Raw genomic sequence first — 26862 nt, forward strand, 5'->3', positions numbered from 1 at the left:
CTTGCCCCTGTCATGAGAATCCACCTGGAGCCCAAAGCCAAGTGCAACTCCTGGTACTACTCAGACCTCGTCACCCTAAAACGTAAGTGCAGGGTGGCCGAGAGGAAATGGCGTGCTTCATGTACATCCTCTGACAAACTGGCCTTCCGCAAAGGCAATACGGTTTTAAACAAGAAAAGAGCTCATATCCAAGCCCGCGTCTCTTGCCGCATCTAACAACTTGGCTGAACTCTTTAAAATCTGCAAGGGACTGGCCAATCCTGCCGCAGTCTCTACCTCTCCTGTCCCTTCCCAGGTCCTCTGCGCGGCACTGGCCTCTCATTTCATCTCAAAAACTCAGGACATCCTGTCCTCAGTCTCCTCCTATCACCTCCCTTCCCCTACTCCCTGCACCTCCTCTGGCCCTTCTGTAGCTACCCCTCCCCCTCCTTTTCTTCCTTTACCCTTTTCTCCAAAGACAAGGTTTCTAGACAAGTCCGATCTATGAAAGTCTCGTCGAAACAGGTTCACCCCTGCTCCTCCAAAACTATCAAGGACCACATCGACTCCCTGGCTCCTGCGCTGGATAATTTCTGCAATCACTCCTTCGCCACTAGAGTCTTCCCTCCCCCCTGAAGCACTCCCTTGTGCACCCCCTTCTTAAGAAACCGTCTGCCGACCCCACATGCCCGGCTAACTATCGCCCAATCTCTATCACTCCCTTCCTCGGCAATCTCCTGGAGAAACTGGCCATCTCCCAGCTGAGTCTCCACACTGAATCTGTTGGGTGTCTTCATGACCATCAGTCTGGCTTTAGAGCTGCCAGAAGCACAGAAACTGCTCTCCTGAACATCCGTGAAGACCTGCTCTCCAACCTTGATTCTAACACCCCTTGCGTCCTCATTCTGCTTGATCTCTCTTCTGCCTTTGGTACGGTCTACCATGCCATCCTGCTCAACCGTTTCTGTGATAACCTGGGTATCACTGGCCAGGCTCTGGCGTGGCTGACCTCTTTCCTCTCTGACCGACCCTCCCAGGTCCAACTTGGGTCCTTCCTCTCCCAGGTGTCCCCCTGAGGTCTAACCTCTCTCCCTGGCTTTTCAACCAATACCTGGCACTCCTTGCCCACCGCATGCCCCAACTTCCAGTACTATTCAGATGACACCCAGCTCATTTTCAGGCTACCCTCGGCCTCCTCCTCCCCGTCCCTCATCTCCGACTGTTGTCTGCTATCCAGGAGTGGTGTGCCTCCAATGACCTCTGCCTTAATGCCAGCAAGACTGAGATTCTCCTCATCGGCACACCTGCTCCCTCCTTCCCTGTAGCTCTCTGGCCGGCCTCTCTTGGCCCTCCGCATGCTCCCACCTTTGAGGCCAAAAACCTTGGGGTCATCTTCGACTCCACACTCTCCTTTTCCTCACACTACCAACTGTACCTCCTCAGAGGTATTCTCCCTTTCCTCTCCTTCCCTCAGAAGCTCAGTCTCCAGAGCTCTGATTCTCTCTAGGCTGGACTATTGCAAAAGCCTCTTTCTAAATCTGCCTGCTTCTACTCTCCGCCCTCTGCAACTTATCCAGAACAAGACTGCAAGACTTGTCCTTGGCCTCAAGCCCAGGGATTGTATCTCTCCAGGACTGAAACCTTTGCACTGGCTCCCAGTGACTGTGAGGATTACGCTCAAAACCCTCTGCATCGTCCACAAGGCCTTCTCGGGCCTGGGGCCTCAATACCTTCAACTCTCTCTTCCTAAATATCTTCCTTCTCAAGCTCTCCGCTCATCCACCGCCAACTCCCTCAGGGTCAGTCGCTTCTCCAAGCAACGAGTTGGTGGTAGATCTCCTTCTTCGGCTGGGGCCTCCCTCTGGAATAGCCTCCCTGCCTCCCTCAAACTCGAGGAGAACCATCTCCGGTTCCGGAAGCACCTCAAAACCTTTCTCTTTGCTTGCGCCTTTTCTCCCCCTCTCATCTGCTGACCTCCTGGCTGTTACCTGAACCTCACTGGCGACCTGGACACCCTCTGATCTTGGGCCCTGGTCACACACATGCACTGCCCACCTGGCAACCCCCGCACTAGGGGAATGTTTCTGTATCCCGACAGTCCCCCTACCAGCCCTTGACAACTGATGTATGCACTTACTATTGCCACTTGTTGGCCGTATTTAGTACTGTTAATCATATTCTCATGTACTGCACTGTCCCTGCCCCTTCCCATGCCCTTGCGCGATCTGAGTGACACCTGGCCTAATATTGTGGTTGTCCGTCCTCCCTTTGTTCCCCTCCCTTGCCTCGTCGCGCCTTGAAACACTGGTGTATAAGCGTGTTATAAATGCCATATCATATCATAACAGTTGTTGCACCTTGCCCAGCCTGGCCGCTATCCTTTCTTCCAAGTGAGCCGCCACGGAGGAGACCATGTTGAGCCGGCACTACGAAGCGCAGGAGTTTCCTGTGTTTTTTGTGAATGGGAACATGGAAGTAAGCGTCCCCCAGATCCAGCGATGTCAGGAACTGAAGGATGTGCTGCTCCTGCCGGGCCACCGCTGATATACGTGGACACTTTTGTTGGAACTCTAGTGTGTCTCCGTGGGCGAGAGCATCCAGCACCCATCGGTCAGCGGAGATCTTTTCCCACTCGCTGACCGGTTCAATCTTGCTTAAGGCCTGTGTGCCACCTTGGAAGCAACGTCTGCCACCTCCAACCAAACCCTTTGAATGGCCTCTATTGGCCTCCTGAGTCGTGGACCGGGAGGGTTGGCAGTACGAAGAGGACCACCCGCCTAAACCCTTAGAAGATCTTCCGGATTGCCCGCCTGAGGCAAGAAAGGAAGGGCGATTTTGCTGAAGCGTGCCCAGGGCACGGTCCATCAACTTGTCCGTCTAAACAGCCTGGAATGATTCGCCGACGACCTTCCCAAAGAAGTTGTCGCCGTAGAAGGGCATTTCCTGCACCCTGGTCTGGACCTCCTGACGGATGTTGTCAGCTTTCAACCAGCCACGATGACGGAGGTAGACACTGTTCCCCATCTGTCAGAACCCTGTGTCCACGACGTCCAGGGCCACAGTGATGGCATGGTCCAATGCCACATCGCCCTCCTGCAAGCCTCGACCCGCTTGTCGTCAGGCAGAAACTCCAGCAGCAGGGCCATTTTATACCACAGCTCCCTGTCGTATCTGGGCAGGATCGCAAGCACGTTAGCTGCCTTGACTGTAGTTGCCGCCAAGTAGATTACTTTCCTACCCATGGCCTCTAACTTCTTTTCGCTGTCCAGAGGGTCGGAGGTTGAAGACAAGGGGTTAGATGACTTATTTATTTCTGCTGCCAAGACCACTGTGACCGGAGAAGGCTTTGAACGTAGGCACTTGGGTGCGGATTCCGGCACCCAGTAGTTTTTCTCCAGCCTCTCTCTCTTCGCCGGGGCTGAGGCCGGGTTTTTCATCAACCCCAGGCCTTCGTCCCAAACGTTGTCCAGGAGAGGAACCGCCAGAATGGTCTTCCTCTTGGCCTCACGTCGTTGGTAAAGGAAACCTTCCTTCTTGGTCTCTTCTGGTGTCAGGTGGAAGAGCTCTGACAACCATGGCATGGAACAACCCCACTTCGTCCGACGAGAAGCCCTCGGCGGCGGAGAAATGCTGCCATCGTTGTCGTTAGTGTCTGTAGTCGCTGTGTCCAACCCGTATCCCTAGTGAGGGGAGGGCATGTGCAGAGGTTAATGCGATGGTGTAGGGTACCATCTCCTTTTCTTCGCCAGAGGCTGGCCCAGCGGCAAAGGGGCCGGCGCCAGAGACGTTGTCAGCATCCTCTTCTAGATTCCCGATACCAGGGTGTGGAGGGTCGAGAGGATGTCCAGTGACACGTCCCTAAGAGGTGTCAGGGGGAGGGGGAGTAGGCTTGCTGGGCCAAGCACCCAGGTCATCGCCTGCATTTTTACCAGGCATCATCGTCCCCCTCAGCGTTTCCGCAGTCATCGTTCCCCACGTCCTCTGAGACCGTGTGAACAGACACCTGGTCCTTCTCCTCTGAGGAAGAAATATCTGTGCCTTGGAGCCCGGTTGAGGCCTCTCCTCCCCCCTTTTAAATACCGATGGGTTTGTCACGGGCTCAGGGATGGCATACTCTTCTCTGGCGTTTTATACACCAGCGTGGCCAAGCCTCCCGCCTCGGGGCAGGGATACTCTGGCCGCCGCCAGGGCCCCCTGGACTGGGTCAGCCCCTCTTGCCTTCGAGAGGGCAGCCGCCACCAGCTCGATCATCGAGGATGACTTTGCCTGGGCCTTCAGTGGAAGGTCGGACACATTCCCTTGCGCCTAGGTCTTCTCCCGCTTATCCCGTAGCTTCCCTGGGTTAGCCAATTTCCTCTTCAAGGAGGAGCTGGAGAGATGACTGGAGATGGAGGCAGATGGTGAAGATGAGCGCACCGCACCCATCGCAGGACCCGTGTGCTCAGCGAACCCGACGGAAACAGACTTGCAGTGTTTGGCCTTTTCTTGGGCCCCCATGGATGGAGCACCCTCAAAGGACTTAGAAGCCCGCTCTTTGGACCGGCTGGTCCTGGGTGAGGCATGCCCCCGCTTGCCGCACGGGGTAGAGGCCTTGGCGTTGAGCCACGCTGCCAGCCTACTGTGACGATCCTTGATGGTTCGCAAGGAAAACGCAAAGCAGATTTCACAATCCGCTTCCCTGTGGTCCGGATGGAGACAGTATAGGCACTGGAGGTGTTTGTCCTCTACAAACACGTTCCTCAATCCGCAGCTGAAGCAAAGCTTGAAGAGGGAGCTTCCCTCCTTCTCCTCCGACATGGTCTGACGTGCAGTGTAGGCCCGATGGCCTTCTGGAATCTTCAATGAAACTTTGACGATTCTTGCTCTTGGGGGGCGTTGAAAAACACTGACAAACGGATCCCCGTTTCCCAGTCAAAGGAGCGAAAGAGCACAAAGTCTCCATTTGACAAACATAAAAGGTTCTATCGAAAAAAGCATGAAAACCTAGAAAAGCTCACGGAGCAAAACACGAGGACTCCCAACACTTGAACGTGCAGTAAAAATCTGAAGATGGCTGCCAGAGGAGGGGCTAGGGAGAGGGTAGTCATTGGCTGGGGGCAGTATGACCCAGAACTCAGTGATTGGTTTAGAGGAGAAATACTGTTTGTAAGGGAAAGTGAAACATTTTTTTCCTTTTACCAAGGATTCCCGGCCTGACGACGGGGAATATCCATGAGCATGTGAATCCATGCCAGACTCCTTGCTGGAGAAAATGATATTTTTTGTTATATATGAGGGTGTGTTAGATTCCAACAACGCACTTAAGGTTTAAACTATCATTAAGCACTTAACTAATTGTTGCCATTCCAAATGTTAGTAGACTAACTTTGTATATTAAGTATCCTAACAGGTTTTTAAAAAATGGTGTCCCCGGTTATCTTTGATTCTTAAAGACAGTACAGTGAGTTTTGAACGCAAGTGATATTCACAGATTTGCTTAGATCGGCACCATTTTAAGTATGCGCTTTTTTATGTTTTAATGATTTTTCTATACCTTATTTTATTGGTATTTTCCTGGGAGAGCGCTCTAATTAGAATAAAAGTAAATTGTGTATGTTATCTTGAGCCAATTGTTTTTCATTTAAATTGGTTTTGCTTGCTCTCTTTGAAATGGCAAGTAATGCTAGAAAAGCTAACTGCATCATTTGGATGTGAGACCACAAAAAGACAAAGCCATACAAGTATATAAAATGTTTTTTTGTTGATCAACAGCCGTTTTCTACATTTGTCTGCTATAATGGTGAGTAATCTTGATATTAAACTTCAGAAGGAGAAAGATCACATGTTGAAGGATCATTTGCATTTCTTTAGGAGGTCTGCTGTGCTCAGATCTAATTTCCTTGTTGGAGAACTTCCACCAAGAATATGTTAAACCTCTGGACGCATTTGATCTGAACGGAATAACACAGAAACATACAGGTAAACATAAGCGCTACAATCAGATATTTCACAAACAAAAAAATCAAACAAAACTTACCACATTAATGTTGCAATAAGGAGGCCAACTCCAATACAATCTATAAGAATAACCCATAGAAGAAGCTTCAATATCTGGAAAAATCCCATGTCTAGGACAAACCCAAATCCTAGTGTAGATACTGTGGATAAGCAAAAGAAAATGGTTATTCTGGCAAATTAAAACCGATAACTAAGCATTAACTATCACAAAATGCTTTTTAAATTCACATGGCGCAGAATGCGATTGAGTAAATGCACATATAAAGTGTGAAAGACGTATGCTACTTGCAACCAATACCACTGCCTGGAGTACTCGAATACTGTCGCAATCACCCCTGTGCCTGAGGTGTACATGACTAGGAAATACCCGCCAGCCCGAGCCAATGCAGGCCCAAGCGAAGTGGGGTGATTGCCATGTAACCCCCGTAGCGGCAGATCATATTTTCTTCTCTTTTCTCATGGGAGAAGTGCTACGTGCGTATTGCATGAGCCCATCTACCATAAAAAAGAAAAAAACAAGATGGCCCCCACCATAGTAACTAGAAAAGGGACATACACCCTTTACTATTTCTCCCCACCATAGTAACTAGAAAAGGGACATAGACCCTTTACTATTTCTTTTTTTTTTTAAACTTTTGTTTATTGGCAGAAAGTTGAGACAGGTGTATCACATATTACACAGAGATAAACAGAAATCATAGCATCGCAAATTAGGCATTACATCATGCACTTTTCAAGGCTGCACCGAATGGGGAGGGGAGATTTGACAAAAGAGGGAACGAGAGGTGCTCAGTACTTATGGTGAGTCGGGTGAACCCGGCGGGGGATGGAGCTCCCCTCAACCTCGTCTTCATTTTTCAGGTAACTGCAGAATTCAGTCCACACATTTTTGGGGCGGGATGACATGGGTAGGGATCCAATATACTCCTCTTCACACATTTGCACCCAGGTGAGGGCTTTCAACCATATCTCAATGGTGGGGGGTGGAGGGGAGCGGCGCTTCCAACATTGTAATATTCATCTTTTAGCGACAATAGCACTTACATTTAGGAATTTTGACATTTTTTTAGCATTTTCTCCGGGCCATATCCCGAACAGAAGGGCCAGTGGATCAAGGTCCACTGGGGACCCAATCACCTCTGAGAGCGCTTTCGTTACCTCCATCCAAAACCCGCTTAGCGCAGTGCAGGACCAAAACATATGTATATGATCTGCCTCTTCAGATTTACATTTCGGCATATGTGATTCGGGGTATGTGTACATTTTGCTACTCTGTGCAGTGTATAATAAAGCCTGTTAAGGAGTTTGTATTGTATGCAGCGGAATCTAGCGCTAAGGGAGACTTTGCGCGTGTGTGCACACATTTTATTCCACATTCCTTCAGTGATTTCCATTTCCAGCTCCCTAGCCCAAGCCTCCCATGGTTTGAGGGATACATTCTCTAGTTTTTCCAGCTGCATTTTATACAGAGAGGATATTATGCCCCTACCGCCCGCTGAGTTTGCTATGTATTGAAGTTCAGGTGAGTCTGGGGGCTCGTCAGGGCAGGAGGGCCACATTGCACGAACGCCACTTTTAGCCTGAAGTATTGTAGTAGTTCTAGCGCTGAGTTGGAGTGTTCGGGCCGCCATGTTTGAGGGGTGATAAATTTACCGCTGGGATAGAGATCAGTTACTTTCTCCCAGTGTCGCAGGAAGTGCTGGTCGTGCGTGGAGGAGAGTCCTGGGAATTGCCATATGGGGAGCCATTGTATGGGCGATGCTCTTGTTTCGAATTTAAAATCCTATTCCATGCTCTGATCATGGTGGCCACAGGATCTGATGGGGCGTTAGTCTGGAACGTGCGGTGTAGTAGGAGGGTCATGATGTTGGTCCCATCACCTGCCAGTTTCTCTAATTTAACGTGAGGGGGGGTTTGAGTATGCGTACCAGTGCGTGGTGTGTTGGGCTTGAGCCGCGATCCAGTATAGTGTCAGATCTGGGCCTGCGAAGCCCCCTCTTTCGTAGGGTGGGGTCATATGTTGCCACTTCTTGCGGACAGCGCCAGAATGACAGAGGAATGGAGCCTCTTGAAGTATTGCTTCCCGGGCCACACTGGTACGTTGGCGAAGATATAAAGGAGCTTGGGGACCGCAATCATTTTAATTAGGGACAGTCTGCCCGCTAGGGACAGTGGGAGGTTGCGCCATTAGAGCATCTTGGATTCAATGAGCTGTGCTGTTGTCTCGTAGTTATATGTCAGTAAGGAAGCACTTGCACCCTGAGGTACCTGATGCCCCCAGGGGACCAGCGTAGTGGAAATTTACATGACGGTTGTTGGGTTGCCACTGTAAGAGGAAATATTTCAGATTTGGAGTAGTTCATGGTAAAGCCTGAGTATGTGCCTATTTTAGTTATGTCGCGGATGATGGGGTCTAGGTATGTTGAGGGGTTTCTGACATATAGTAATACATCATCGGCATATAATGAGATGATTTCCGTGTGTCCTGTAAGCGAATACCCTTGCGGGTGTGTCGATTCCTGACGTGGTCTGCCACGGGTTCAATGGCGAGCGCAAAAAGGATGGGGGAGAATGGACAATCCATGGCAGGTACCCCTGTGTAGCGCAAAGGGAGAGGAGACAATGGAGTTGACTAGCACTCTGGCCATTGGACCTGTATATAGCAGTTTTATATAGGAGATCATGTTTGGTCCCACCTCCATTTTCCCCAGCACGGCCCATAGGTATTGTCATGAAACCATGTCGAATGCCTTCTGGGCGTCTAGCGTAACCGCCACTGCATGTGTCTTTGGGTCAATTCTGGACATTACATTGAATAGACGGTGGATGTCGAGTGCGGTAGAGCGGCCAGGGACAAATCCACTTTGGTCTGCGTGCACCAGGTGAGGCATAAATGGGAGGAATCTGTTCGCTAATATTTTGGCAAAGATTTTCATGTCTGTGTTGATAAGGGATAAGGGCCTATAGGAACCACATTCGTCTGGAGGTTCCCCTGGTTTGGGGAGGACGGTGATTAGGGCTTCCCTTAGGGAGGGGGAGGGCGGTTGACCAAAGTGATTCGGTCCAGACCCCATACAGTACGGGAGCTAGAATGGGCTAGAATGGCAACATGTTCCTGGTAGAACTCAGATGTGAGCCCATCGGGACCCGGGGCCTTGTTCTTTGGAAGGTCTGAAATTATCTGGACTATCTCATCCAAGGTGAACGGGGCATCGAGTTGTTCCTTGGTGCTTTGGGAGATGAGGGTCATAGGGATGCTTTCTAGCAGATCGTCCAAGTCATGGGCTGTGTGTTCCGGCTGGGGGCCATATAGATTGACATAGAAACTAGCGAAAGTGTCAATAATGGCTTGGTCAGACCAGTGTCGTAGGCCATGTTCATCTAAAATGCTATCTATTCGGGTCCTGCCTCCCTCCGCGCGCACTCATTTAGCTAAAGTTCTTCCAGGTCTGTCGCCCTCACCGTACCTTCGGGCGGCCACGGGGCGGGCATGTTACCGCACTTCACTCAGGGCGTAAGATTCAAACAGTTCTAGTTTTGTTCTACTTTGGCTAGGATTGCCGGGGCTGGCGCAGAAGCATGTTCTTGTTCTAGAGACTTGAGCTTAGTTTCGGAGCTATTAAGGGCCTGCCTTATGGCTTTCAGAACCCCCGCCTCCCTTGAGATGCACATCCCTCTGATGTATACTTTAAATGCCTCCGAGCGGGTCCCCTCGGGTGTGTCTTGTGTGTTGTTATTCTCGAAAAACGTGTTTATGTCCGACAGGATCTCAGCCTTAAAGACAATGTCAGACCTCAGATTTGAAGCGCCAGGTGGGGCGGGCGGCCAGAGTGTTACCCAATTGGATCTGCAGCAGCACGGGAGAGTGGTCAGAGAGCGTGCGTGCGAGGATCTTAACATCCGTCACCCTGCCCATCCGGCACCCCGACAGTAGGAACATGTCTATTCTTGAACAGCTATCGTGCACTGTCGAGTAGAAGGTGAAATCTCGGTCTTGGGGATGGAGCGTTCTCCACACATCGTGTAAGTTAAGGGAATTCATGTGTGTAAGGAGTCGTCTGTCGGCTCGAGACGTGACCCTACGTGTGGTGGTCGTTCTGTCCAGGACATTATCAAGTAGAAGATTCATGTCTCCCCCCCATATAATGGGAATTTCCACATATCTCGAGAGGATGGCAATTACGGCGTCTATAAATTCGGGGGTGTCAGTGTTGGGACCATATGAGTTCACACGCAGGCATTCGTCGTTAGACAGAAGACAGTGGAGAATCACGTATCTGCCCTCTGTGTCAATGTGGGACGTGTGGAGTTTGAATTTCACCGATTTGTGGATGAGAGTTAGGACTCCCCTAGATTGGGTGGAAAATTGGGTATAGAACCTATTGGGCCCCAGGACTGTGCTAGGTTAGATGACAGGAGTTTCAGAGCGTGTGTCTCTTGCAATAGGAGTACATTGATCGCATGTCTTTGTGCGTATGGTGTGATCCTACGGGACTTTGTAAAATTTGTCAATACCCGAACATTCCATGTCATTATTTTAATAGCCATGCTGACACCCTATGGGACATCCCAAGTACAGGATTTGTCTCGGTTTACAACCATTCGTGCTGTGGTGATGTGGAGACATGCTGGCAATTTATGGAACATCCCAATAGAAGGATCCATCACTGAGTACCGCCATAGGCATAAACATGCCCCTCTTTCAAACCAGTCATCTCCTTCCTGCCGATTTTTGTAAAACATTCCCCAACTACACCGCCCAGTACGAACTAGCAGTGTGATAACACCCACCCATGAAGTCACCAACTGCGTGCCATCCCCAACTTGGCGACACTCGGTACACACCACCCACAACAGAAATGTCAGAGTGCCATATCCAACTCGGCCTCTCCCACACTTTTGCCCAACAGGGGCAAACCTGAAACCAGAGCACAAAAACTGGTATTGCAATCGCAGTGGGGGGTCGCCACTGCCGTGTACCCACTTAAGTTAGTAGTGCGGCGCGATGAGCGCCTCTAGGGCAGCATTGGGGTTACAGTGTACTATGTTTCATTGGAGTAATAATGACAGATGCTAGCAGGTGAAGAGAGATGTGGTCTCAATTGGTGCATAGGAAATGCAGAAGAGCTCAATCATTTTCCATCAAGTCATTTAGAGGCGCTTCCAGTGGGATCTGTGATTCGATAAATTTGACTGCTTCGTCCGGGACCGTGAAAAAGTGTAGCTTATTGTGGTAGGTGAATTTCAGACGTGCCGGAAATAGCATTGCATATTCAATTTTCCGTTCTCACAGCATTTTCTTCACCCAGTTAAATTGTTTGCACTCCGCCTGAACCCCCACAGAAAAGTCTGGGAAAATTCTAATGATTTGCGAGTCCATTCTTAGTTCGCCCTTCTCTTGCGCAAGGCGCAATATATGGTCTCTGTCTCTATGGCTGAGGACTTTAGCTATTATCGGCCTGGGGAAGTCACCCGGTTTGGGGCAGGGAGCGAGTGAGCGATGCGCTCGATCGAATGTGAAGAATGGTGAAAGCGGAGGGTCGCCACGGAGATCTTTGAGAAGTGTCTCGACTGCCAGTTCCATGCGGCCCTTATGTGCAAACTCCGGAACCCCCACAATGCAGATGTTGTTTCTGCGTGATCTCGATTCTAGATCGTCACACTTGGCCTTGATGCTTTTCATGTCACGCACTAACACTGACACCGTGTTTTGTAGGGTGAGTACATTATCCTCGTTTGCCCCGAGTTTGGTTTCGGTCTCGGTAATCCTGGTGCTATGTTGGTCTAGTTTGGACCTAAGTGAGGCTGCATTTGCATTTATATCGTCCAACTTCTCGTGGAATGATGCAAAGTTCTTTGCCATGGACTCCATTATTGCTGTCAGGTATGGCCGTGGGGGGTCCAGTGGGGCCTCCATGTCGGTGTCATTGGAAGAGGTGGCACCCTGCTCCGCCCTGGGTGCTGGCCTGGTGAATTTATCCATGGTCCCCATTTGGTTGCCCCGCGAGACTTGTTGGGCATCACGAGGGTAGATGGTATTGGTTGTAGATGTAGGAGGGCGCTGCTTGCGCAATTCGGAGGAAGGTATGGCAGGCCCGGGGGGCAGCTGAGCAAGGTGGTGTGGGGGTGGATCCTGTGTCGGTGAACAAGAGTTTCAGACCACCTGCAGTTGGAGCCCTTCGCAGATGCCCAAACGGAGGCCACAAGGGTAGAGGTAGGGAGTCGCACCTGGCGTCACTGATCAGCAGAAGACCACGGGACCCCCACCCCAAAGCGCAGCAGAGGTAGATCACCCGAGCAAAACCAATTTCACAAGGAGGGCAGAGTGAGCCTCAGGTACCAGGGTGAGGCAGTCGGAGGCAGGCGAGGTGAGGCGCAGGGGGACTGCCCCACCAGCCCAGCAGGGCAGATGTGATGATTCTTTGTGTCGGGGGCAGGGCGTGGAGCCTGGGGCAGAGCCCCCTGCGCGCCGGTGATGTTGCAGTCTGAGTGCTAGCAGGCACCCGCGCTCTGTCCGCAGCAGCGCCAGGGGGGGGGGGGGGGGGGGGGGGGAGTCCCCCTTTAGAGGTATTAGTAATTCCTGCCTGGTGGTCCCAGCCGCATGGGCTGTATTTATTTTATTGATAATATTCTGTTCCCTTTTTTTTTCTTCTTTTTCTGGAGACCAAGCAGAGGGGGCTCACGGCGTGTGATGAAGATGATATGGGATCTGGGTGCAGCCCCAGTAGTCAGGTGAATGAGCTGAGGGCTGTGTGCTCAGATGATATTCAGCATGTATTGCGGCGGCCCCCCAGCTCCTCACCTTAAGGTCCCGCCGATCCGATGCCCGTAGGATGGGCCACCCCGCAGGCGGAGCGGCCGCGGCGCCTCCAGCAGCGCCGGGCCCAGCACTATCGTGGCCCCCAAGCGTCCGTCTCCTGCGATGTCAGTGCGGCCGCGGGGGAGCCGGCGCCAAGCGGAGGCCTCCCACGAAGCCCCGCAGTGAAGGCACGTCCCAGGTCTCCGGCACGGAGAGGTGTCAGCCTGGCAGCCACGGAGGTCTCGGGCGGAGGAGGGCGGGGCGGGCCAACAGCCGCAAAGGGGCCAGGGAGTCACGTCGCCGGGCAGCCGCCTAGCAGGATAGCACAGCCCGGTGCAGGCTCCACACAGCATCATTTTTGGGCATAAAGCACCATCTCGCCATACACAATTTGAGTTCTCCTGCTAGCAGCCTTAACTGGGCTGCTCAATTTATACCTTGGCTCCGTTTCCCACCACTGGATACATGCCACACCTTGCCAAAGGATTTTTGATCTCTCCTGGATCATCAGCTGGGAGCGATGTTCCCTCTAATCTTTATTTTTAAGCTTGGAAATGGTTTGCTTTCGTAAGCACAGCTGACCAACGGGATAAACCAACTTGTTACCATTCCTAGTTAAGGTGTTATCTTTGAAGGCAGCGTGGAAGGGACCACTGCAATTAATTTCCAAATCACTTAGTTGAAGATCTGCTACAGTACCAAGGAAAATAACTACTGTGCACAGAAAAGTGCATGTAGGCACAGAAAGAAAGCATTTTATGCTCAGTGTAAACAATGAGTTAAGTTACGGTTATTTAGTTGTCAAGTAGCAAATACTGCTCAGAGGTAATGCAAAACATGTTTTATGTGACTGGAAGAATACAAAGAACACATCACTTACCATAACTCAAGTGGCTAGCAAACAAATCAGACAGGATACGTTATTCGGCAGACAGAACAATGGGAATCAAAGGGACTGCTAGAAAAAATGCCCATAGATTTTCATGTGCCACTAGAATTAAGTAATTCAAGGGACAGGTGAACGTGCCTCATGATTTCTGTCAGGAGAATAACTGCATCAGAATTGCTGCACCACATAGTAATATGATTAGAAATTGAATGCCACTGCTTACTATCAGCGTTACATTAGCATGCAATCCGTTGACTGTTACAACTTTAAAAGTGGCCAGTTTGGTGGAGTATATTTGATCATTGAGCTTCTACACATATATCTATATGTATGAAGTGATAGGAGTATGTTTTGAGGTAAAGAGGGACACGTCAAAACACGAGATGGGTGGTAAAGTATTTATTCACGGAGAGCCCAGAGAGCCGCAAGCACCTGTGCCGGCCTCCCTCTCTCAACTCCCTTCTGTTCGGTTCTGGAACTCTTTTTATTGAAAAAAAAGCACAGTTTCAATTCAAGAAACAAACTTTTGTTTCAAACGCAAAAACAAGTCATCAAAGCAAAGAAACAGCCAAAAAGAAGAAAAGAAATCAAGAAATAAAAAAATAAAATAAAAAGAAAGAAGAAGAGAACAAATCGTTCTCCACAAGCCCTCCAAAGCAACAACCCAGCCAATACAGATATTTAAACATCTGCTTTCAGAATCAAATCAAAGAAGTTCACAGTTGCATATACAAGTTTTATATTGCATCCGGAAGTAATCCTGGCCCACCACCCCTCCATATCATCATCTAGAGGTGCAAGATTTCCGAGATGCAATGATCGCTGAGTAACAATCAGAAACGGCAGAAATGATCTTTTGTGGATTTGTCCTTTCTTTGCCAAAGGATTTCTTTGGTTTTTAGAGTATTAGCTCGAAACCTTAGAAATTGGTCTCAATGATGACGAGACAGACAGTGCAGTAAATACCGTGCTGTTTCGTTTAGTTTCCTGTGATCACCACCCATCAGTTTTGTTGATTTCAGCTTTAGTCTTAATTCATTGTTGACAATCCAGGCCCAGTTGTCAAATTTATTTTTTGCATGCTGTGGGCGAGTTAGAAGCTCATAATTGCTTATGTTTGCTGCCGATAGAATAGCCGATAGTTTACAAAACCATGTGTTGAGAAGGTCTTGATCGTTTGGAATCTGGTTATTGGCAAAGATTTTGTATGCCGGAGCTGGTGATATTAGGGCCATTTTGCGCATTGTTGCAATTGAGTTCCAAACCACTCTCATATGCAATGAGTTAGTACCTAGTTCATGTCGCAATGTAGTTATCGGCGTTGCTTGTGGCAGCCTTAGTACTTTCCGCCAAAAGCGACCTTCTAGGGCATGCCAAGTTTGCTCGCTTATGTTCCAACCAGCCTCAGCCCCAAAGATTATTATTGGGACCACTTTTTTTTGGTAAAATTTGAGGACGGGTTTCAATGAGAATTTTCCAAAATTCCTGTTGATTTTTACACCTTGTAGAGCTAGCTTCGCCATTTTAGAAGTTAATTCTACAACCCATTGCTGTTCACAGATGGAATTGTTGAATTGGGTTCCCAAGTATTTTATCGAATCAACAGATGCTATGTTAATTCCAGCGATTTTCCACCTGAATGCTTTGTCTTTTTTGCTTCTGATGTTTCCAATAGACATAATCTTTGTTTTTGAGGTGTTTATTGACAATTCGTTTAGATCCATATACGTTTGCAAGCCCGATAAGAGACACTGGAGCCCAATTTGGGTTCTATCCATCAGAACCAAATCGTCCGCGTAGACTATGCATTTGATCTGAGTTTGATTTATCTTGGGTGAAAAGCATGAAACTTCATTGAGATAGATTGGTAGATCAGCCAGAAATAATTTAAATAGCTCTGCAGCTAAAGGGCATCCTTGTTTGACACCTTTATGCGTCAAAATGGCTTTAGATAGCACACCGCTGTTATTTAGCCGGACTTTAATTGATGTGTGTTCGTGAAGAGCAATGATTGGCTCTAAAATAGATGCCGGACAGCGCCATTTTAATGGTTTTGCCCATAATAAACTGCGATTCACACCATCGAATGCCCGTTTCATGTCGATGAATGCAAAATGTATCTTTCCATTCTTCTTTAAGGTTTCCAATTTTGAGATTGTCAAGATAAGCAGATTTACATCCACTCCAACACCCTTCGTGAATCCAGTTTGCCATATATTGTTGATCTGTGACATTTCAGCCCATTTTGCAAGTTTAATGCGCAAGTTCGAGCCAAAGATTTTTCCAATCGTGTCCAGCAGGGCAATTGGGCGATAGTTGTTCGGATCGTCCCAACTGCCCCGCTTGTGAATTGGGACCACGATCGCAGTCATCCAAGATTCAAGCAATTTTTTGGACAGACTGATTTTCGTGAATAGCTTTCCGATACAAATTAGCCAACTCATATGGATGTTTTTTTAGATCAATATTTGAAATCAGATCTCGTCCGGCAGCACGTGAGATCTTTCGGGCGTTGATTGCACGAACAATTTCATCATACTCCATCTGCACATCCCACTGGTTGTCAGCAGTGCTGCTTGATAACAAGACTTCAAGTTCAGGTTTTTTGAAGACCAAGGATAAATGCGTGTCCAATACGTCGCCTGAAATGGTGTTTATTAAGTGGAGTACATTTAGAAAGATCCGTATTCAGGATCTTCCAGATGTCGCGTGTGTTCTTTGTCATAATCAGACTTAACATATGCTCAGCACGATCTTGCTTGATCATAATTGCGTGCGACCTTGCCCAGTTTCGATAGATTGTGCGTCTTGCTTTTATTGCTTTTTGGACATCGAATCTTGGTATGCATTTCCTTATTTCTCTCAGATCTTTCTGTAGGACCTTTTTGGCATCATGTAACACCTTGCAGTATATGTGTCAGTGTGTCCGTCCAAGATTTTGCGCGGTTCTTTGAGGGATGGTAAAATCTGTCAACAGTGGAATATAATCAGGCCCTTGAGTAGCTAGATTATTCATTAGCTTCAACCCAAGGCCCTGGATCTGATTTCCACTTAGTCATAGACGATTGCCGCGACAGTTTGTTTCTAAGGTAACCTTGATAGGACTCTTTGGCAGATTCGTGTCCATCATGAAGCAGAGTTGGAGAAGGCTATGATCGCTGTATTTCATTTTCTTTATTTGTAGATCGACTAACTTGGGCTCAAGGTTACTCGAGATCCATATGTAGTCGAGAATGCTATGTGTTGAATCTCGATTCCAAGTTGGCATGGCAGGAATATCACCTTTTGTTGTTCCATTCAGCATGGATAGATCACGCACATCCATGGCAGTCTGCCATCTTTGTCCTCTTTCCTCGACAACTTAAATCGGCAACAAATGATAATTTTTCGAGGATTGGTCAAACTGGAACCACGTACAATTCATATTCCCACAGCAGATAACTGACAAATTGTTGTAGAGTAACACCACGTCGTCAATTAGCTGTGAGATTGCAGATATGAGCACATCTGTACCGATCTTTATTGGGTTCCAGTAAATGTTTATAATCAATAAATACTTCTTCACTGTAAGATTTTTTTCTAATGTGTGCATGATGGTACCTTGCACATATGGATTTGGATTTATTGATACAGGAGTTGACCAAGATTGAGTTATCCTCACCATTGTTATAAGGCCTGAGCTTGGACGACCTTTGGCATTTTTAACTGCAGCATTTGGTAAGATGCTGAATCCATCACAGATGGGCGGTGTGCAGAGCCATGTTTCTTGCAAACATAATAAAAACGTTTTCCAAGGATATTTCAAAATCATTGAATAAGTGTTTGTATCCGCGTGTATTCCAAGAAATAAGTATTGTTGGGTTTCCGCTTTTGGTTAGTCATGGCTAGTGCTGATTCCTAGACTGATCTTGATTAGATTTTTTAAATGAAGCATTTTTTTGCAACAATTGATCCAGGCTTGAGATCATGGTGACACTCATAGACTGCCTTAATGCAGCTGAGTCAACAGGTTTCATTTGTTGCTTGTTTCCTTCTTTTGATCTTTCTTTCCGAATGAATTCATCTTGGTCTGGTTCAGGCAAGATTTCAAAGCCAAATAACAGCAGCTTGTCACAAGCCTTCAAAAATGTGCTGCGTATGCTTGCTGAGTTGATGTGAAGTAGCACCTGATCTGAGGTTTTTTCAGTGCCATACTCAACAATTCGTATGTCATCAGAAACATTTGTGCGTAGCGAGAGAACACATTTGAATAGTTTCATGATATTTGCTCGATTAAGGTTTACTTCAGCATCATCACTGGATGTTTTGCAGGCGTAGTTTGCGGCAGCCAAGTGATTCTTTGATGGGTTTATTCTCATGAACTCTACTTTTAAAATGAACGTGTTGAGTTCTTTGATTTGATGTAAATTTCGGATTTAGCTGTGGCTCAACTACATGGGCCTGGGAGGACTTTGCAGAGCCCGCGGTGCTCGTTTGCTGGCACTGCACTACTGGTTTCATTACTTTTACAGGCCAAATGTTTGAATTCTCTGCAGGAGTCTGACTTGGTGCCACGAGTTTACAAGTTAAACTGCTTTCAGCGTCTTGATCATCCTGAATCGAATATTTGGACAGATCACATAGGTCTGTTGAGATAGATGCAATTGTAGTGGAACTTGTCTCGGAATCAGAAATAATTCTTCGTTTCATGGATGGTTTGTGATTCTCTTGAGTCGGATGAGTACGGGTAGCCTTATTTAGGGCAGATTCAGGCTTGGTCTTGTTGCGGGCATCGTTACGTTTAAATAGGTTTCAGTCGTGGTGGTGTGGATAGGTTCCTTATAAACGTTTTAGTCTTGGAGGAACCCTTTGGTTTAGAATGCTTTGATGATTTTGTTGTTTTTCACCAGTCAGGGGAAGAAGCCTCTCCAGCCGGGAGATCTTCTCTGTCGTTGGGAAGTGGTGAGTCGGTTCCGCAGAGCTCCACCGGTGGTGTCGCCGTGGTAGGTCGGCTCAGCTTCTCCCTCGTCGGATTCTCAGGTCCTGTGGCGACTTCTGAAGTTCCAGTCCCCAAAGCCCTGCTTTTATGCAGCATACCCCCATTCACTCAGCCTAGCTGTCAATCAAACATGCTAAGTGGTGAGCCGGCCGGCTCACCACTTGGGCCAATCACACAAAAGTGCGACTTGAGTTACCAAGGTAACTCAGTCCAGGGTGCCTAAACCCCCTCCCACATCCCCTGTGGTACCCATACAGAGTGGCACCACTTTTGAAGGCTTCTGTGGAGAACACAGACGCCATTTTAGAATCGAGTCCTGGCAAAAAATACCAACCGGTGAATTAATATTAAATAAATAAACCGGCGGTTTGTTCAAGGCTATGAGAATTAAATTATTAAAGTTGGTAGCCTCGAACAATGGGAAAATCCCATAGGAAAATATTCGCGGTCGTATATAAAAAGTAGTTTCCACTGCCACCAGCCAAAACTCGATCAGGGGGGACGGAGACGTGCCCCCTCCACTAACAGACCCCGGGGCAATCGAATTGCCCCGACCAGTACGTCCACAATATGATGGTTTGTACTGCTTTCTATTAATAATTTGGGACTAGTAAAGCCAATGGTGACTTTACATGCCCTGGGAGACAGTAGTCAGTCCCAGGGTATGGAGTCTATGGTGGGGGGTCACTATGACACCCCCGTGTTACTGGACGGAGGGTGCTGTGTAACACATATAATAAAAACACATGAGACCCTTTGGGGTAAAGGACCCCATAGTCCATAAAACACATTAACAGTCAAAGGAACACCATAAATATGTCCAAGAGTGGGAGACAAAGAGTCTCACTCTTGGCAGGAGGAAAAAAACAAACTCCAGAAATCCAGCAAAGCTGCTGGGGGACTCACTAGGTTAGGAAATTCAGCCTAAAGAGAGAATTCTCCCTAACAAACGTTGTTATGCATTTGCATCGCCGTGGCCGACGATATACTGGCTTTTGCTGGTGTTTGCCCGATGTGCTCTACATCACTTGTCGAAAGGCACGATGAGTCTTTGGTTTGGACATTGATTTCAGTTGTCAAATCGACTTTTCGTGCCGAATCAAGACCTTTAGTACTTTTGCTTTTCCTTGTTGGGGCCATCGGGGTGCTCGAAGTTGGCTTGGCAAGCTCAAGCATTGAGGCCGGCATGACCCCCTTCGAGGGGTTCCTTATTGCCGTATTCATGTTTTTGACATTTCCTATTTCCAGGCATGGTGACGTAAATGGACCCTGTGGTATCGGCACTGCGTTTTGCAGCATGGAGTTTCGATGATTGTCCTGCACCGAGGGTGTGGGCAGACCATGAATAAGATCACAGACTTGAGAATTACCATTCACACGCAAGGTAAAGTCAGCCAAAGGTGGCGCTGTAGTGCTTACAACTGGCAGCATGCAACCCTGGAAGTTTTTTTCCTGTGGGATGTCGACAGGCTTGCAGCACGTAATTAATTCATTTGTTTTATTTGAGGGCAGTAAAGATAAGATAGATATTTGATTTGCGGCCTTGTCAAGACGCTTTCCGTTGGGCATCGGATGGTAACGTATCACCTTTCCTCCAGAAGGTGCCAACCCCGCATGGGTTGCATGAAATTGGAACCCATGCAGATTTGTCATTATAGCTTTTGCAGAATCTCGGGACAGGTCTTGTAAGCTTCCCGGCCGACCAATTGTCGCCTCACTCGCCTCTAAGTTGCTGTTATTAACAGTCTGGCTGCCTAAATGATTCGCGTTTTCTAGGGCGACAACATGACAAACATTTTGATCACCAGCTGGGAGTTGGTCTGGCTCAGAAGGCTCATGCTCAATATGCTGAATGCTATTTAAGCGTTCCTTACTTTCTTGGTTTGTCGGGTTTTCCAGATTTGCTTTTCCACCGTCGTTGGAGACAGATACAACATGTGAAGCCGCCATCAGGTCGGCATCTGTAATCTCAAATAGAGAGTAAAACATCTCCGGAGATACAAGGCTGGCGATTTTCTCACATGACTCACATATCGACTGTGAAATGGGTTCTAAATTATTTAGTATTAACAAGACGATTTGTGAAGGTGCGGTCACAGGTGCGGTCACAGTTCGCAACTCAAGCTGGACCGCATCAGGAACAGTAAGTTCTTTGCTACAGTTTGTACGAGGTGAGGAAGCATTGTTATTAGGTACAGCATCCGCTTGAACAGCGCAGTCTGCAGGGCCGTTGTATTCAGTGAGGGGGGGCAAAGCAATGGTGGTTGTAGCCTCGCTTAAGCCAACAAGAGAATTGTTGTTTGGGCCATCAATGATCACATCGGCCGCATTAGGCACATTAATCGAGTCCGCCATGACTCGCGACTCACTTATGGAGTCAAGTGCCGGCAAGGTAACAATTTGTTTGCTTACCCTGCCGTCCTGCGTTGAATCCTTGTTCATGGCGGTCCATGGATTCAGCATATGGCGCTGCTGTAGAGTTTTATGGCGGGTCTGGGGCCCTGACTTCTTGTTCGTAGGGTCCGTCATGGGTCGCACTGGGGCAGACTGGGAACTCGTTGTCGAACGCCGCCTCTTTCAAAGAACACAACAGTATGCAGGGGTGGAGTAAAGGGTGCATGGGGGGACCGCATGAACAAAAAAAGGTTGCATATACAACCATCAAACAGATTCGACTAAACCTACCACTTTTAAATTAGAACTGTGAAACAGCGTAGACCTCACTACATTGCCACGAGAATAGAACAGTGACAATGGTAACTCATAACCAGCCCTCCAGATACAGCACTTTTCACTCGCAAAAAACAGCCAAATGCGCTCAAAGAAAACTATTGAATGGTGCAAATCATTTTAACCGGCATGAATTACTAGTATGGATTACAAAAAGATATCTGTTCTAGAGTCAAATATATTTTCTCTTGCCTAAAAGGTGCCCCACTGGAAAAAAGCAAATTACTTTTTACTCGCTAAAAAATCATTTAACCCCTCCCCCCCCCAAACTGACAAAAATACTGAGTAAAATGATTGGACACAGAATCTAGCCGAAAATTGCTTTGCATACCCTTCCCGACCCCAGCCTAAACAAAATCAAGCAAACTAGCTGTGCCTGGCTCAATCTAGCACTCTCTCTCGAGCTCACCCTCTTGTTATCTATCCCAATGAGTGAGAGTTGTTATGTCAGGTGTGCATTTGCTAAAGCCACCCCAGCCTTTTTACGGACACCGCAACCAGAGAAAAACCACATATCTTGGAGGGGTGGATGCTCCATGGAGAAGTAGAACGAGCATCCACAGAGGTGTGGGGTTCACCCTAGTATCTGAAGACATACATTGTCCTCATGTGCGTCCTGCCGAATTTTCGACAGCATGCAAAATTAAACGTTGCCTTGTTGCCCATGAAAGAAACCGTTAATTGGTTTTAAACTAAGTGCAACCCTTTGGGGGAAAGGTAAGGACATTTATATAGACAACATGGTGTGCATTATCGACAAAAAAAGCTATTTAAAAAAGTATGAGATAATTTCCTAACATTGTAAACTGTCTTACCTTATTTTTCAATGTTCATTTATAATGGTCATTTTCAGTATATATTTCAGTCATAAAAAGAATGTTAACACTTCAAGTGAGCAAATCTCCCTACGAAAATAGAAAAAGTGTACAAAATAAGTGCTGATAGAAACTTATTCCAATTTGGGCAGTCTGGTGCACACCTACAGCAGTCTTTTGATATAACCCTCTGAGAAAGATGAGGGTTCCTGGCTGCTTTGCATAACATCCAAGAGCATTAGGGAAACATAAGAGTTAACACAGATCTTTATACTGGACAAATATGTCTGTGACAAAAGATTTTCATTCCTGAATCCCTAGATACATAATGCACAACGGGCTTGGTGTTCTTAATTTTTCATAACACTCACTTTAAGATTAAAGTGGTTGAAATAATTTGGACAGACAGAGGATTTGGATGAGGGGATGAAATGGCTGCGCCATCAATCACTTCATTGGACTCCCCAGGCTTGCAGAATCTTGGTGAGATGGGCTGTGTAGGGATGTTGGGGCTCAGGGTAAGGCTGGCAGTGCATATGGACAGCCCCCAATGCACAAAGAATGTACACTATATACAGGACGCGAAATGTGCACGCACTGCTAGCCATTGGCTAGTTGACCCATGGAGAGTAATACATAGGCCCTCATTACAGTTTCGCCGGTATCCTGCCGGTATTACGGGCGGGATGCCAGTGAAACTGCCTTACCGTCCCCGCCACTGGATATCCTGGTATTACCGGGATATTATGGGCGGCAGAGATGATGGTAAATTCCCATTAACGGAGTCTCATAGGATTCCATGGCATAGGATTGTCTGACTCACTGGCACCGGTATTACCCGTGCCGGTGATTCAGGCATTTCATTGCCAGTAGGGGCCTGATTAATGTTTGCTGGTCTTGTGTTTTGCTGGTCTGGAAAAAATGGTGGGGCCGAAATTACCAGCATTTTTCCAGACCAGCAAAGTAATAATGAGGGCCATGGTGTACTGTATGCATGTATATAATTGAGGCAGCAAGTGACTTTTTATGTCTGGCTAGTAGTTTGTAACTTGAAAAGGTTTACCCCAAATTATATATATGTTTTAATGATAATGTACTAGACTGATATGAGCCGAGCCATTTTTTAATTTTTTTATTAATGATTTAGTTTGAAATTAAAAACTTTACATTATTTTTCTACATAAAAATTGCCATTTTGTCATTTCCAATTTCGTTATACTTTGTATATTACATAAATAACCATCCCTAGATACTACTTCATCACATTTCAGTGTTAGTCTTTGTCTATATCAACAAGGTTATTTATTATTTATGATTAAGATATCTTAATCAGTAATGTTCAAATTTAAAGAAACCCAAAATTGCACCACTCTCATAATCCACAGTTTATCTTGCCCCAACATGATATATGCCCATTGATCCTTAACGTCCAAATTATTTTTTGCTTCTGGCAACATATTGTCAAATATCTGTCGTTTAGCGGCCAATTTCAGCACATTCCATAATCAAAGGAAAGAGCGATTCAGTTTGATTATCGAGCTAGCAGAACCTACGAACGTTCTTTTGATTTCCAATTTGGTGAGTCTGTGCCAAATATTCCGGCGTTGGCAACACATTGAGTCTTAATTTTAGAAAGGGGTCTCTTATCTGCCGATCAGGACTTTTTTTTCAAATATTGCTGCAGATCATTTAGGGCTCCAATATCCATATCCGGATGTATATTCAGTTTGTAGTTCGATTTAAGTTTGTGTGTCATTATCCAATCGTCTCTTAATTTTCCATTTCAATTTCTGCGGCCGATTTATGAGCATTTCTTCTGTGGTATTCATGGCTTGCAAGTATTTTTTTACAATAGGTTTTACACACATTTATCACTGTTGCATTTATTGCCAATTGTTTCTCCTGAAGGATCATCAAAGCAGGTATTTTTCAGGTGTCACTGTTTTCCTGTATAGATCTAGCATTTTCCAGGTTACTATAGCAGTTAAGGATTGCAATCCTAACTCAAACCCGATTCTTGGCATAGGGTATGATTTGGGCAAGCCAAGAACCTTCCTCCAGAATATGCCTTCAATCTTAGTCCACAGTACCTTTGGGATGTTTATCATTGATTTGCTACCGTATGTTAAGATTGCAGTTACTTTCTGTTTGTAAAAGATCCATACCGGTAATAATGAAAATTTCCCGTATTTTCTATGGATTGCTAATCCCTGGCATGCTAACAAAGTAGCTTTTAGTTTTAGATGTTCTGACCATTAGATGTTTGTTAATGATTGATTGACCCACATTCCTAAGTATTTCACTATTTTGACCGATTGCAAACTCTCTCCTTTTATGAAAATCTTCAGTGATCTTTTTCAGGATTTATGCATGTTGACAAAGCCATCATTTCAGTTTTGTTAATATTGATTTTTAAATCATTAGTTTCAGTATATTCCAAGAAGTCGGTCATTCTTTGTTGTAGCCCATTCTGAGTTTTATCGAATAAGACTACGTCACCTGCAAATAATATGGAATATGCAATTTTTGTTGAATTCAGGGCTGGTGGAAAACTCACTTTTGCTACATCCGTTATTTGAAGATCTGAGATATATAAAACAAAAAGTGCTGCTGCCAGAGGACACCCTTGCTTCAGACCATTCTCTGTTGGTATTGCTTCTGACAACGTACCATCTAAGGCTAGATGTATCTCATCTTAATAGTTGTTTAGGAGTATAATGCCTTAATAGGCTCTAAGATGTTTATTGGACAATTCCATTTTGTAAGTTTCTCCCATAATTTCTGTCCGTTGACCAAGTCAAATGCCAGTTTTAGGTCCACGAATATAGCAAAAGTAGCAATGTTGTTCCTTGCGGCTTCTTGTTTCAAACAATTCAACAAAAGGATATTCAGATTTGTGCCAACATTTCTGGTAAAACCAGTTTGTCTTGTATCAAGTCTGTTTTTAGCTATTGCCCACGCATATCGTTTTTGCTGTAGAAATGTTGCAAACATTTTCCCCAGCGGATCTAACAAAGCTATAGGCCGCTAATTGGTTGGGATATTCATAGGACCCTGTTTGGAAATCGGAATGACCATTGCAGTTTTCCAAGTATTTGGTGTCCGTTGAGCTTCTCCTATGATAAAGAGTTGATAGCATATACTCGCCCATAGTTCCGGATATTTGTTAATTGTTGCATTGCTTTTACCGTCAGGTCCCGGCACTCTTGACGTATTCAGATGTTGGATATGAATTTTTATTTCCTCCAGGTCCCATATGATATTCCATTTCTTTGTTATTTTGATGGTTTTATTACTTGTATTGCGCACCAGACCCAAGGGTACTAGGGCAAATTGCATAAGACAGCTTGCTTGGTTACAAAAAGTACATTTACATATATAAATTTACATAATACAGGGTATGCAATCCAGGTAAGATGTTGTTACCTAGTAAGGATACAGATAAATTACTATGTGCAATTAGGTGGCCTTATTACAGATAGTACATCAACATATGTCCATTAGCATAATAAAGGTATTCAATTCAAAGTGGGATGTTGGATCAAGTCGGGATACAGATCAAATACTATATAAAGTTATGGTGACCCATTGTTATATACAAACATGAGGTGTTATATGCCATATTGCTGGTCTGAGACTTTAAGCCAGTTAGTGAGGTTAATCCCATGACATGGCCATTAGTAAAGGGCTTTACATTTGCGGTTTCAGGTCGCTTATATAATTCTAAGAAATGGTTTATCCACTGAAGGGTAATGCACCTAGTATTTGGTTCGTCATCAGTTCTTCCTTATTAATTACCACAATTATCTTGTGTTTCATTGGTTGAGAGTTTTCAAGATTTTTTCTGCATCAATTTGTGCAATTACCGCTTGTTGGGAACGGGTCCAGTTACTATAATGGGTTTTGATGTGACAAATTTCCTTATTACTTTGAACAAGAGGCATTTTTTTCTATTCTTCCTTACTTTTATTTTTCATTTGCACAATTAATTCACAATATTCATGACTATAATTAGTTTTCCGAGTGTTTAATTTCTTCTGCTTCATTTTGAAAGGTATGAGCAAACCTTCATAGTTTAATTTGGCATCTACTTGCACATTTATATCTTCAAAGGTTGTTTTTAAATTACAAATATGTTGTTCAGTTAGCCTTAATTTTGTCCAAGCATTATCACTAATTAACGCTGGCAAGGTGCAGATTTCCATTTGTTCAAGATCCTGTGACCATTTAATGATTAGTTTTTTATGATCACTAAAGGGAGATGCAATGACTTCAAATGTTTGAATTCTTGTCGTTAGTCTATGCGAGACATAAATATAGTCTAAGAGAGAATCTGAGGATGTTACTGTTCTTGTCATTTTTGGTCCTTCTTCCCCTTGCCACAATGTATTTACCATTTCCAGATCTCTTTTTGCCATTTCTTTTTCCCAAATTTGGGCTTTTGGCTGTTGTTTCTCATAGGGTAATCTTGTACCACCTTGGTTAAATAAATGCATATTGAATTCACCACATAATATTATTTCAATTGGCTCGTATTTCAGTTTGATTTCATCTAATTTTGTCAAGTCAAATCTATGAATACTTTATAAGGGATTTCCTTTGAACTCCAGTATATATCGAATATTGCCAATCGTTTTTCTCTAGGTTGGAGGTCTTTCCTCTGCCAAGTCATCGG

General features: G+C 46.0%; 1 protein-coding gene across 5 annotated transcripts in view; it reads right to left on the reverse strand.

The window, feature by feature from the left end:
• UNC50 (unc-50 inner nuclear membrane RNA binding protein) overlaps positions 1–26862 on the reverse strand; it is a 529462-nt gene that overhangs the window by 309657 nt on the left and 192943 nt on the right. For all 5 annotated transcript variants that reach the window (XM_069636655.1, XM_069636654.1, XM_069636652.1 and 2 more), the window contains one exon: positions 5996–6116. In XM_069636655.1, the coding sequence (XP_069492756.1) occupies positions 5996–6116 (121 nt within the window). The remainder of the gene's footprint in view (positions 1–5995; positions 6117–26862) is intronic.

This window comes from Ambystoma mexicanum, chromosome 7p, assembly GCF_040938575.1.
Source record: "Ambystoma mexicanum isolate Mex_15411 chromosome 7p, UKY_AmexF1_1, whole genome shotgun sequence".
NCBI lineage: Eukaryota > Metazoa > Chordata > Amphibia > Caudata > Ambystomatidae > Ambystoma > Ambystoma mexicanum.